This window comes from Sebastes fasciatus, chromosome 23 (genome assembly GCF_043250625.1).
Source record: "Sebastes fasciatus isolate fSebFas1 chromosome 23, fSebFas1.pri, whole genome shotgun sequence".
Taxonomy (NCBI): domain Eukaryota; kingdom Metazoa; phylum Chordata; class Actinopteri; order Perciformes; family Sebastidae; genus Sebastes; species Sebastes fasciatus.
In genome coordinates, this window is record NC_133817.1 from 13,143,046 (window position 1) to 13,157,830 (window position 14,785).

Here is a 14,785-nt window from a genome sequence, read left to right on the forward strand (position 1 = left end):
TAAAATATAAAAATACAATAAGTATATTGATGAGATGACAGTTTTGCCAGATTACAGTTTTCCAGATTATTGCACAAAGTGTCCGTCAGATATTTATATAATTATTGCACAGCATCACATAAGTATTGCACAGAGTGATCAGCATATGTTATTGCACATATCCGTAACAGTAGAAATGCCATTATAAGTAGACATAAATAGATTAACCCTGTTTACAATTTTTTTTTTATTGATGTTTATTATTTTAATGCAGTCTCTGAAACATGTAAATAATAAGAAAGGTTTGTCTATCATACATCATTATAGATAATAAAGATAATATTAGTTACTTGAAATTAATTTGGTTCATATTTCATAAGTAAGGAGGTAAATCTTACGTTTTTTCCAGATTGTTGTTCAAAACTTCCCTCCTAACTTTAATTTTAGCATGTAATCAGTTATGTTCATGGCGAAAATCACATTTTCTAAAATTATGGATGTTGATTTATTCCCTGTAAATAAAAATAATCCCTCTGCCTTAATATTATGTATTATGGTTTAATGTTCCTTCAAATACCTCAATTTTTATGTCTATTTTGTTCTATACATTAAATGTATAGAGCAAATTAGATAAATACATTTGAATAATTCAATAACCTTAGCTAGAACTAGAAAAAGATATCTATAATGTTAGATTATGTTATCTATATCTACACAAGCATTGACAAGCCAACAATCAGTAATGTATATGTAAAATATAAGATTTGTTCTATATCATGTTTTGGCAGTACACACACATCATTTTGTCAGAGCACTTCCTCAAATAAATGAAGACGTGGTCATTTTTCTTTTTAAAGTTTTATTATATTAACTGTGGTACAGAAGAAAAGAACAACAACTTCCCACACTTTCACATAAACCTTTGTAAAAAGTACATAACACCACTTTTCTTTGTTTATCAGTGGATCCACTTGAAACTTTTGGACACAAAATCACTTTTGAGTTCAGCACCTTTCATTTCCCCACAGGTTCTAACAGCCAACACAGCAATACTGTAACTACAGTACCTCAAAATGTAACAAACATAGCAACTAAATCAATAAAACAAGTATTCCACTGGCAGCGAATAAGCAAAATTATACAACAAACAACAAGTGACAACTAGTTACTCAAGTAAAAACAAAGCTATTCATGCAGAACTTGGTTATATCTTTTTTTTTTTGCAAAGTCAAAAACCAAAACAGTATTTTTTATTTCTACATCTATTTTTTGCTGTTTATTAACACTAGTGGATTAAAAAAATAATACATAAAGTTCAGTTCTCTGGCTGATAAACACGTTAAAAGGGAGAACAATCCAAAGGACTTACTCCATTGAAAAAGGGCTTTCTCATGATTTGCATTAATATGTTCAAAGGTGGTCATAGTTAACTATTTAGTTTCCTTAACAGATAAATAACTTGTTATATATAAGGAATCTGATGTGCTACTTTTCTAAATATATAAGCGTCTTCCTCTTTGCTTCATAAAGCTTACTTTATGCTTTAGACAAACTAACGTTTTGCCCTTTTCCCTCTCCACAATAACAGGAGTCTGACTACAGACACATTTACAATGTAGGGATCACGATAAGGTTCAGAGATGGATCGCTGTAACACTGGCTTTATGGTTTTTAGGGCATTTCTCACAAAAGGATGCAGGTCACATTAAATGTCTACTGCGTGGCGCCTACACGGCAGTGCCTTCACTGCTAAATGTAGTTATCACTACATTTACAAAGCGATGAAGGTAACTCCCACTATTGGAGTACATTAGCTTGTGCAAAGCAGTTGCACTGCCTAGCTATTGTACCTCCTTAGCTTTATTTATGTCTAGTAGCAAAAAGACTCCTCAGACTGCGCACGAGCCAAACTTTGGTTTTAATTGGAGGTGACCGAGTCCTGAGCGGTGTCCTGAGGAGCTGCTGGTGGGCTGCTGCTGCTGTGCGTCAGCTTCCTGAAGATATCTGCGTAGAAAGGTCCATAGACACTCTTGTTGTAGTTGACCAGGGAGAGGAACTTTGCTCCCATCGTTGCTAGTTCAGGCTTGATAGCAGTCAAGCCAGCTGGTACCTGTTCGAGTTTGACCTGGGGTTTAGGGTCAAAGACGAGTGTCACGAAGTACTGCTGCACACGATCCTCTGCACAGAAGAGAAATGACAGGTCAGAGAATGCCAAACAAACCTCCACGTTTGAGTAAAAAGGAAAACAATTGTCCAGCACAAGGCTCAAATAAGCACACAGTCACTCCTGCTCACTCTGTCTTACCAACGAGAGCGCGGATGGGATTGTCCTTCTGGCTGATGCTGCAGATCTGGCCTGTGAGGGTGGCCTGCAGCGCCGGGGTCAGGGCAGGATAGCTCCGCTCTGTTAAAGACTTGTTGAGCTCACAGCAGACTTGAGCATTGACGCCCTCTAGTGCCTCTTCTAGGTTAAAGTGCCTACAGATACAAGGAGAAAGGAGGAAAGTTCTGGTTAGAGCTCCTATTTCATGTCAAGTAGTTAGTAAAAAAAACTGTGACAAGCAGTTGTATGTTTGAATAATGTGACTGCGTATTAGGGCTATTGTAGGTAAAAACAATTTTAATTACAGAGCCGGGGGGAGGGGGGTATATATTCCGAGAAAAAACTCAGAATTCCAAGATTATAAAGTCGTAAATTTATGAGGAAAAACAACTTGATATTCTCTGAGATTAAAGTGGTAAATTTAGGAGAAAAAAACCCTCAAATTTCGGAGAAAAAAAAATTTCTCTAAGATTATAAAGTCATAAATTTACAAGAAAAAAACTCAGAAATTTGCAAGATTATAAAGTCATAAATTTATGAGAAAAAAATGTAATATCCTCTGAGATTGGAGCGGTAAATATCCGAGAAAAAAATATCACAAATTAATGAGACAAAAATGAAAACATAGAATAAAAAATTCTCTAAGACTATAAAGTCATAAATTTCCGAGAAAAAACTCAGAAAGTAGTGGAGTACAAAACCGTGGCAATGAACAATAATGGGGCATTTTTCTTTAATCTCAGAGAATATAGAAGTTGTTTTTCCTCATAAATTTCTGGCTTTTTTCTCTGAATATTACCCTCCTCTCCAGGCTCCGAAATTATTATTTTTTTTTACCTAAAGTGGCCCTAATACGCCATCATAGAATACAGATTGTGGATTTAAGATTAAAAGTTAACTGACGGGCGGTGAATCCCATCCAGCAGCACACTAATCATCCTCTTCAGGCGCTCAGACAGGGAGGGCAGACCCTGGATAGGATCTCCAACGGTGCTGTGGATAATGAGCAGCACCTCGTTCACCGCCTGACACTGCTGGAGCTGCCACTGAATCTCTCGCAGACGCATTTCATCATTTATCAAGGTCTAAAGAAGTAACAAAAACAAAAAAAGAGATTTAAGAATAGTTTGCCATTTTTGGGAAATACGCTTATTTTTCTTCTTGCTGAGAATTAGACAAGATGCTACTGTCATGTCTGTGCATAAGTATGGAGCTTAGAGAAGATTAGCTTAGCTTAGCATAATGACTGGAAACAGGGGGAAACAGCTAGCCTGGCTCAGTCCAAAATTGAAAATCCACCTACCAGCATTCGATTACCTCAGAAACTCATGTTAACAACAAGACTCACAGCTTCCAACAAGAAATAATTACCACACGCAACTAACCGTAAAATAAAAAGAACATGTCAATATGTATATTTCATAAATAATGCCACCAGATATACAAAAGCTAATAGAATCGCTCACGCAGTCTACAGACACAAATTCAAAACACAACTCACCTCAGGCAGTGGGTTTTTATCGTAGTCCCATGTGAGCATGTAGAGGAAGGCAACGTTGAGGACCTTAAAGGGCCCAGGCACCAGTCGCTCTCCTTTCCCCGGACCGCTGGTCTGTTCTTTGGGGGTCATGGTCCACAGGTCATCCACTGCTGACTTGATCCACGAGGTGGTGTTCTCCAAAGCATCTGAAGAAGTTTATCAAAGTAACACCGATTGAGGAGTTTGTTCTTTATACTCTTTTCGACAATAAACACATTTTGTAACTACCTGGCAACAGGAGTGATAAAACATACAGTACTACAAGCTCTAGAGGAAATAGTGTCCTACTCACTGGGTAGTTTGTTCAGGATGCTCTGAAACTTTTCCCTCTCATATTCGACACTGTGCCTCTGCAGCAGAGGCCTCAGGTTATCGATTTTAAAGTTGACCATGTCCGCCTTCATCAAGTCCAGCACACGGAAGATCTCCCTGGTGTGTGAGAAACATAGACTGTATATAAGAAGTGGACGTAATAAAACGTTCTTAAATACTTTAAACCCCATGTGTACGTACCTGAACAGTGTCACTATGTTATCTGGGCCTTCGCTGAGCTTCTTGACATCCTCATCCCTAACTGGTGCACACATCTTGCCCATGGTGGTGATAATGTAAGAGGCAAGCCCCTGGATGTCTACAGCATCGTTGTCAGCCTGCTGACGAATCAGGTCCATGTCCAGCACATCCATAATCTGGGTCCGCATCCGATTGGCACCCGGATTAAAGAATGACAGTAAAATCTGTCCAAAGAGGAAAATGATAGTAAGCATTATTTAGAACTTATTTAAATCAGTGATGTTGCTTAATTTGTTACTGTTTTTTCTACATATACCACTCACAAAAGAGGTGAAGAAAAGCAGATACAAAAGGATCTTTAAAATGTGAGAGGACTGTTGTATGGATCACGGTGCTAATAATAAATGTCAGGAAAATCAATCTAGTGAAGCTGTAAACATCACATTGTGTGTGCTGACCTCTCTGATCTCCTCCAATAATCTGATGGCGTGCCCATACTCAGGCGGGTCTTCGTTCAGCTCGGACTCCAGGGTGTCCCAGAAGGCATTGTGGACATTATCTCTAACTATCTTCCATAAACTAAAAAAAAAAAAAAAAAGAAATGAAGGATTTAGTTTAGCTGAGAAGATAATCTGTAAAGAAAAATGTGCAACTTTGAGATGGGCTTTGGTAGGGATGATGCACAAAGTACTAAATAACTGACGTCATTTTAAGAATAAAAAAAAAAAGCATGAAGCATCGAAGGACTCATGTGATCCAAAAAATTCCAGAGCTACGGGTCAGTTGAGTTCAATTCTTGTAAATGGTTTGTTTATATTTTAATTGTCTAATTCTGTAAAAGGCCATGTTTTTTTTTGCCTGTTAGGCACAATGGCCGCAGTGTGTTTAGTGGGCTCCGCTGTCACTGCAGGACAAAAACAAATCATTCATCTGTGTATTAGTTGACATATAAAGTGACTGCATGGTCGGTCTCTGTTCATCTCTATGTCGTTGGAAAAGCATAATTTATAATCTTGGTATATTAATTATTAAACAACACAAACAAACACACAGCAAGCACCGCCGTTGCCCTGCCCTTGTCTCTCTAATTGTCCCAGTAAGTCCAAAACTCAAAATTTATTGAAAAAAGAAAGCTGTAATCATGTTTTTATCTAACGAAATATTCTGCTTCAATCCATATTTGTTGGCGTTTAGCATTTCAAAAACAACATTTTCATTCGTTTTCTCTCCCACTTGCCACACATAAAAGGCGCACATGGGGTGGTCTAGCAGCAATCAAACGAAAACTGACTAGTTATCTTCATTAAAGAAATTTGATTTAATAAAAAAGACTGGCTCATTTAATCCGACGAATCACTTTATTCAAATTAAGAATTTTGTTCGAGGATTATTTTTTTTTAGGGTCAAAATATGACAACAGACATTCAAAGCTTCATCTGAAAATCTCAATAGAAGCTTTGGATGTAAGAAAATAAAGACATTCGGTAGCCTACAGCCCTAATTGAAATACAACACATCTTGTTTCTGTTTTGAAGCGAGCACCGAGTGATTTGAGAGGACCGGCTTTGAGCTGAGGAGCGGAGAGAACATACATCTCTGTGAGCCAGCCAATGGGACAAACATACAGCTTCCAGTCACATGATGGGTATCGATTGAAGTACTCCACTGCTATCAGTATCACTTTAAGGGCACTGGTATTGGTACTGGCATTGTAATTTACATACCCTGCCCCACTGATAAAACCCACAAAACATGATCAGGGTGTGAGAGAACGTTTTCATAATATACCTGTCCTGAGGTAGGCTGTTTGGTTCAAGATGGAAGTTGCGGTTCACAACGATCTCATGGGCAATGCTGAGATTGGACAGGTCTCTGGCAGACTTCATGACCTCATCCAGGGTCAAGGTTTTGGGTGGGCTTGCTGTGGGAAGCAAATATTGAACAAGCTTTGTAAATAGATGAATGAAAGAGCTTAAAACAATAAAGTGGGAGCACAAAATTGACCATTGAAGTTGCATGAGTACATTGCTTCCCTTAATGGAAGTTTATTTAAATTGGTTTCCCCTGTCTTTGACTTGTAGTGAAGCCCAGAGGCGTTTTAATACCCTTGAATAAAAACAAAATGTAGCCTGAGTCATTGCAGAAACCACACAAACTAGTGGGCCTTTCCTGAGAAAGGAAAACAGTCATGGACACTAAAATGAAAACAGTAAGTCAGACGTTGTCTGGTGAGCTCATACAGAGAGCAGAAAAAGGGTGAGGTGGAAAAACTCACAGGAGGGCGTGCTAGGCTTGCTGGAGCAGTCACTGGTGAAGCTTTCACGGGAACAGTCCAGGTCGCTGGTCGACGTCATGCTGTCACAGCGCTCCGACGACGACTCCACATCACTGCCCTGGTCCTCACCGCCGGATGTGGAGGCAGCTCGCTCATCATTCAGAGGCATCTTGGGTTATAGCTGCACATGAGAAGTGGGTTACAACCCTTGGCTTGTTGACTTATAACTTCAGCAGATGGCCACTGGATTCTTAACGCCTCTTCTAACTGAACCTGTTCAGCAAGTCACAACTTGATGGGTATTTTACTGCTTTCACAGAAACAGGTTTAGAATTGAGGTTTGTCATTCCTCCTTTGTTTGGGAAGCTGTTCTTCTTAGTAGTTCCTAACACGAAGAGTAAAATATCTCTGATATTTGACATCTGGTGATATTCTATATTGTATCTATACCCCATGAAAAGACCAAAACCAACAATGAATTAATCCTACTAAGTATCGTCTATGTTGCCAAAGCCAGAAGAAAACTAGTTAACGCTCAATAAAACAGCTGGCGGGCCAGTCTCCATGGAAACAGAGATAGCTGCCTTGTTGCACAATTCGAGTATCAACATCTTGGTAAACTCAACTGATGGTGCATGAAGTAACTCTTTGGAAAAAACACTTCCTTATTCAGGGTGTGTTTGACAACAATACCAAAGTAAGGACACTAAACAAAAGCTTGTATTCCTCGAGGACAATGGGGGACACTGTGCCCAGGCCCATCTGAGATAGATTGCGTCTCCAGGGCAACATTGGACAACAAGAGGGCTTCTCAACTGCCAAAGTGATCCTGTTACACCTGTCCGTGTGTTGTCTGTCTTCCGCACAAATACAAACACATTAACATAAGAAAGAAAGGTCCTGTTTGGAAGAAAAATACAAGCTAAAACCAAACTGAGTGAATTCAGAAAACCAACCTTGAAAGTTGTGTTCTTATCACTACAAACACATCACACTAAATAAAAACACAAAAATATATCTTTACTGTAACACCTTAAATTAAGTAGGCCTCTGCCTTTCTATTATTATCTGCCAGCACTGTGTGATACAGTGCTGGCAGGGTGACCCTTGGGTGTTCCTGTCCCTGGTCTCAGTTATCTGCTGCCAAAAATGAGTGCACACTCCCTCGCTGCTCTTTTGGTTTAAAGATAGCTCAAGGGGGTTGAGGGTGGGTGTGTGTGACTTCCATGTCCCCCTGCTGTGTCCTCAGCTCATTCATTACATCATCTGCTAGACTTGACAGCTAGGTCACAGCGACGCAGCAGGCCAATTTTCAGAGATTATCTAGAGCGATGGGAGCAGTCCGTACAGTCTGTACAGTCCACAAAACTGATTACGGATTAGTTCTACTCTGTCATCCGCTGCTTCATTATGAGAAGTGCCCGTTCAAAACTGTTTAGAACGAGCCAAATGTTTGGCATGTGGCATGTGCAGATCTTACCATTGCAAGGTAGGCAACTGCCTGGGGCCGCCAACTAAAAGGGCCCCAAACAGTGATGTATTATGATGTTTAGATATGAAAAATGAAAAACAGTCATTGTACCCTGAAATAACTTACAAAAGCCCCCCAAAGCACTTTAAAAAATAATATATGCAACTCAACTGTATACTACTTACTATGTACTTCTACTTTAGAGGAAAACATTGCACTAATACATTTAACTGACAGAGAAATGTCACTGGTTAGCCTACATTGCATGTTAATTTCACTCAAAAAAAATATATAATAATTAAAATATGATGCATTATTATTCATTTAACTATCCAGCATCATATGAAAGCTCCACCTTGAACAGATGTTGATGAGTAAATGTATGTACATTGTTCTGAAAATACCTCTCTTTCACTCGTCAATTGAAATATAAATGTGAAAACAGCACTTTTACTGTGCGGTAGTTTTACTATTAATAGTTAATAGTTTTAATTTTAGTAATAGTAATTTTGTTCTATTCTTTATTTTATGTTTCATTATTTTGCAATACTTACTTTTATTTTTCATACCATTTTCTCTCATTATGTTTATGTTATGCAGCAATACACCAAAGCAAATTCATTGCTGATAACAATATATCTGCCAATATCCATATTGGACTTGCACTACGAGGTCTATATAGGCTAGACTACATTGTTACAGTGGCTCCTGCAGAAACAGTCTTTCTACTGCATGTAAACAAAGAAATGGATCAGGGAGGCTGGGCTTAACTACACTGAGGGCTCTTGTTATTGGCTGCAGCTGCCTGTCTCTCACCCCTACATGGACAATCTTTGGTTACATTACTGTGCACATGGGAGAAAAAAAAACATCCATTCACGCGTAAGAAGAGGGTACAAATCAAATAATAAATGATGTATTATTATAGATTAAACTACCCAGCAGTATAAAGTCATTAAAATGAGCTCCACCATAACCAGCTGCAACATTAAAGTGATGAACACATCAATGCATCAATAAGTATAATCCAATAATATACATTATTCTGCATAATGTGTACTTTTAAATTTGGTACTTTAAGTATATTCATATGCTAATATTTTTGCACTTTTACTTAAGAAGGATTTTGCTTTTATAGCTTATATAGACCTATATAGACATGTTGTTACAGTGACTCCTGCAGAAAAGGAGTCTCTTGAACATGAACTCATATAGCCTGTGACTTCCCTGCACTATGGACTATTTCCTATGACCTCCTATTTATATATATTTTTTTTAATTATTCTTATTGTTGTGTTTGTGAAAATAAGAAAACCCAATAAACATGTTATAAAAAAAAATCAATATTGGACTTTGCAATACAAGGTCTATATTGGCTAGACTACATTGTTACAGTGGCTCCTGCAGAAACAGCCTTTCTACTGCATGTAAACAAAGCAATGGATCAAGGAGGCTGGGCTTAACTACATTGAGGCTCTCCTTATTGGCTGCAGCTGCCTGTCTCTCAGCCCTACATGGACAATCTTTGGTTACATTACTGATGCACATGGAGAAAAAAAAACATCCACACAGGCGTAAGAAGAGGATACACGTGATCTGAGCAGCAGACAATAACAAGAACATGACCAAACGCTCTGGCAGCCGAGTATACATCAAGAAATTGGTTAATTTGACACAGCAAGCAACACTTTGACATTAACACTGTCGAGTTAGTTGAAACTCGCAACAACAAAGCCAAACTAAAAGCCAAAATAAGCGTAAAAGTTTCAACAAAACCAGCCGAACGATTCACAGCTTCAAAGAGAGTAAAATGTGCTAAATAAAAGCGACTTTTACCTCATCAAAGTGTCCGGAAATGGAGACTGACACCTTAAATAGCTCAACTCCGAAGTGAGGATTCGTCGTCGTCCTCTTTAAAGGTCTTCTGTTACTAGGCGAAACCATTTCTTACATAGGGGCGATCAACGGTTTAGCAAAGACGAAACAGTCTAGGTATCAGGTTTATGATTGAAGATTGGAGTGTTTCGATTACAATACAAGTTTTAAACTGGTATCTGAAAACTAAATGCGCATATTTAGTTTGTAAAAAGGCAATTTGATACATTATTCTACACTGTTTTGCCCCGTTTGTAGAAATGGTACGCTCCCCTCTGTTTTCACGTGGGACGTCGTTGTTTACGGATGTGACGTCAGTGTGTTGACAGCAGTGTATGATATACAAAAACAATACAAACATAATATATCCTTAAAAATGTTAGAGGAAAATGTTGTTCTTTTTGTTTCTTGCACAAGCAAATATCTTGTATTGTGGTTTTGTATGTATTTTTTTTAAACAATATTTTTATTGAATTTTACATATAAACATATATATACAAATATACACATACAGGCAGTCTAACAATATTAATGATTAAATTAGTTCAGTTCAGACAACTTTATTTATCCCCAAGGGGGCAATTAATTTGTAGCATTCCCAGTCCATACATCCATACATACAATAGACAACCAACAATTAGTTAAGTCAAAGGAAACATATTAAAGGCATGGGGCAGTTGGAGGGACAAGTTACAATAAGAACCATATAAATAGGATTATAGCAATAAAAGCCCAAAAATAAGAAAAAATATATGAGAACAACACCTTTAAATATCAGTCATTTAAAATGGGTATGGTCTGTGTTCAGCAGCTTAACAGCAGAAGGGATAAAGGACTTGGAGTAACGATTTGTTCTCCTTAAGGGCACATTATAATGTCGGACTGAAGGCATCAGAGAGAATTCAGCCGAAAGACTGATCTGGTTGGCTGATAAATTATACAATGACATGTTTAATCAGAATTTCAAAGAAAGATAGACATGACATTTCATGTATTTCACATATCTAACAAAGAAAACAGATAAAATAAAAGATATCATCCTCATTCATTCTCCTGGCCTGCAGGAGTCCAAAGTTAATTAAAATTAACTGTTTTGAGCTAATGATAAAGTTTATTGTATGTATTTTTGTGGACTAAAAAAATTGAGTATTTACCATCTATTTTTTTCACTGTATACAACAATATTCTAGATATATGTAACCAACTTTCTACAAAAGAAACTTAAGATGAATGTTGAAATAAATATGTTTGACGTAATGCTATTAGTCAAGATAAGATTGAAAATAACATGCTGTATATCATATAATTATTTATATTTTTTTGGAAGATTCCATATTGTTAAAAATGTGTTAAAATGTTAAAAAAAAAAAAGTTCAAAACCTTTATTTGTGCCTTAGGGGCAATTGGTTTTGCTCCAGTAGCAATCACAACAAAGGGCTAGACACACAAGATGAAAAACACACCTACATAACCACATAATAAAAACACAAATACAGAAGTTAAAAAAAAACAAAGAGTAGGGCTGTCAATCCATTAAAATATTTAATCACAATTAATTGCATGATCGTCCATAGTTAATCATTATTATTTGGAAATTAATTGCGCTTTTTTTATCTGTTCAAAATGTACCTTAAAGGGAGATTTGTCAAGTATTTAATACTCTTATCAACATGGGAGTGGACAAATATGATTGTTTAATGCAAATGTTTATATTTATAAATATTGTCAAGAAACCCTCACAGGTACTGCATTTAGCATAACATTTTTTTTTCAAATCAAATCATCTATTTTTTCACTGTATATAACAATATTCTAGATATATGTAACCAACTTTCTACAAAAGAAACTTAAGATGAATGTTGAAATAAATATGTTTGATGTAATGCTATATTTTAGTCAAGATAAGATTGAAAATAACATGCTGTATATCATATAATTATTTATTATTTTTTTAGATTTAGATTTCATATTGTTAAGAATGTGTTAAAATGTAAAAAAAAAAAAAAAAAAAAAGATTTAAGAGAGACATTGATGTTAATTTTATTTTTTTCTTATGGCTGTCCAGAAACTATTTTGGCTTTGCTCATTTCGTAGCTTTCTGAGACTTTCAAAATGTGTTTTTATTACTGAGAATATTGGTGATAGTTTTGTCCTGCTTTGGAGGAATGTGTTGTTTGGTCTCCTGAAAATAAGTGAGATATGAGTAATCTCATTATTATAATGGCCAAATGCCATATCTATAAATGTAAATTCACAGGTAAGAAACCATGCTTTATTGCCTTCAGTAATGAATTCAGGCAATACATTCTTTCATTTCGACACTCTCTAAAACAAAAAGCAATTAAAACCGTAACGGCTTGTACTGTGTTAAGAATGTTTATATAGTAGATCTCTATCCCCCCTAGCGTTAAACTAAAAAAACTCTTCTTTTTCTTTTCTTTTCTTTATTATGTATTCCCTTTTGTACATGTTTTGTACTTGTAATTTGTCACCAGACAGAGAGATCAAGTGTCTGTATCTTGAAGTGGATTTGTTGGTTAATGCCCTTGAAAATGTTCATTATCTCTGTTAGAAGAAATAAAGGTTTAAAAAAACAAATGTCTGAAAAACATGGAAGTAAAATCCATTTATTGTAATTTTTTTCTATTCTTTATTTTATGTTTCATTATTTTTGCAATACTTGCTTTTATTTTTAGTGAAATTTTCTCTTATTATGTTTATGTTATGCAGCAATAAACCAAGGCATATTCATTGTATGGGAAAATCTAATTAAGAAAACAGCAATAAGCCGTATTCTGATAATAATAATAATAATAATAATAATAATAATAATAATAATAATAACATTACTAATACTACTGCGAATAATAATAATACGATCATTAATAAAAACGATAATATAAATAACAACAGCAACAACATTACCAAAAAACACAACACAAAGTAGACGTAAGTGTATTTATCCTTTTATAAAAAAGGATTGTAGTTGCATAGTATCTTATATGGGGGGAGGTGCAGTTTAAGAGTTGTTGTGCTGGTGGCCACTAGATGGTACTAGGGATGCATGCTTCTTTGTGGATAAAAACTGTGCTGCTCATATCCTTAAATAGCCAAATCTCTTTCCTTTGACAGAAAATATGTTGACAAGCCATTTGTCCCAATATTTATACATAAATGGCTGTACTTAAGTTGAATCTATTGCAATTTTTAAAAGGCCATTGTGGAAATATTTCTGCATATTTCTACATTGATGTCCGTCTTTGTTCAGTAGAGTGGACAAGAGATGTTTAAAATATCTCACATGCATGATGCAAACGACTCAACTTTCAAACTAGGTTGATTAAACAACTATTTCATCATAAAAGGCCATTGAGGCATGGCTAATATTGTAATAAGAAACACAGAGCAAAAATTTCACCCAATAGTGCATTTTATGACTAAAGCAATAATTATTAATTATATTATTAATTAATTATATGAATAACTAATTCTGCTTAGAGCACAAATTTGGCCAGGGGAGCTCCTGACCATCTATAGTATGTGTTTATTTCCAGGTGCGGCAGCTATAGCTTAACAACTTTGACAACTTCTGCTGTATGTTATATGGAATTACATGACTGTCAATCATTGGACCTCATTTGAGAAATCAAATAAGTATTTCTATTTCTGACTGACAGCTAAAGTATATTAGCAAGAATGTATAAATACAGAATTACAGTAATTAATAAAAGCAAGCACGCTAGCAAACATGATAATCAGGAACTAGTTTGTTTTAAATTTTTCAACCGAAACCCCAACAGCAGTGGCCCAACACATTCCGGCGTCTGCTTCCTGATCAACAACAAGTGGTGTTTAGATGTCGAGATAATTTCAATGGGCTGCTCTCATAATCTAGAGCACCTTGTGATCGGATGCCGTCATTATCTTCTAAGGGAGTTTACATCGGACGTACTCACACATAGACAAATACATGACATGGTCATTGGCTACATCGGCAAACGCATCGATGATGTGGTACCGAGGATTACTGAACGGACATTTCCGAATAGTGGAGCGAATAACATCAATTCTCAGTCAAATCGTGCAAATAATGATACAAGCACCAAATTTGGCATGATGATCGCCGAGGGGTCACTAAGCAAATATAAGCGACTGGCTACTTGAAAATCCAAGACGGTGGCCATTTTTCAGGATGGCCGCCAAATTGACCTAATGGTTTCTCTCATAGAAATTCATCCACTTGGTCGATTTGAGTGATCTTGATGTCAAATGATATGTTCTCTAGCATGCTGGATCTAATTTTGATTGTTTTAACAATTTTCTACGGCAATATGGCGGCTATTTTGTGTCTGTTTAGTGTCTGCTTTCTCATGAGAGCATGGGGGGGTCACAGCATCCAGGTACTTCCTATTGTTGCTGATGGCGTTGTCTCCTTGTGCCGCAATGACCGTGAAAGACATTTCAGCTTCACACACACATTCTCGGCGGGGAAATTAAACAGCTGGGTCTTGATGCTTGATTCCCTGGCCACTATATTGCAGTTAAAAATAATCAAAACTATCAAAATGAGATCCAGCATGCTAGAAAAACATATAATTTGACACCAAGATTACTTAAATCGACCAACTGGATGAATTTCTGTGAGAGTAATCATTATCAGCAGGTCAATTTGGTGGCCGCAATCTTGGATTTTCAAGTGGCCAATTGTTTATATTTGCTTAGTGACCCCTCGGCAATCGTCATGCCAAATTTGAGGCTTGTATCACTATTTGCACGATTTCACTGAAAAATGTATGTTATCCGCTCCAC

General features: G+C 36.6%; 1 protein-coding gene across 1 annotated transcript; it reads right to left on the minus strand.

The window, feature by feature from the left end:
- Positions 1-821: 821 nt before the first annotated feature.
- On the minus strand, positions 822-10,049 carry tcp11l2 (t-complex 11, testis-specific-like 2). The gene is made up of 10 exons (XM_074625956.1): positions 9,938-10,049; positions 6,631-6,811; positions 6,144-6,276; positions 4,814-4,934; positions 4,356-4,579; positions 4,135-4,271; positions 3,804-3,988; positions 3,206-3,387; positions 2,285-2,457; positions 822-2,157 (listed from the first exon to the last, which is right to left on the minus strand). The coding sequence occupies exons 2-10, from the start codon at positions 6,797-6,799 to the stop codon at positions 1,898-1,900; spliced, it is 1,584 nt and encodes a 527-aa protein (XP_074482057.1). The 5' UTR covers positions 6,800-6,811; positions 9,938-10,049; the 3' UTR covers positions 822-1,897.
- Positions 10,050-14,785: the final 4,736 nt, after the last annotated feature.

Coding starts and splice junctions, on each gene's coding strand:
- tcp11l2 (XM_074625956.1), bottom strand. CDS start 6,799: ATGCCTCTGAATGATGAGCGAGCTGCCTCCACATCCGGCGGTGAGGAC. Junction 4,935..6,143: donor AACAGCCTACCTCAGGACAG/GTATATTATGAA, acceptor TTTTTTTTTTAG/TTTATGGAAGATAGTTAGAG. Junction 2,458..3,205: donor CTGGATGGGATTCACCGCCC/GTCAGTTAACTT, acceptor TTGTATCTGTAG/GCACTTTAACCTAGAAGAGG.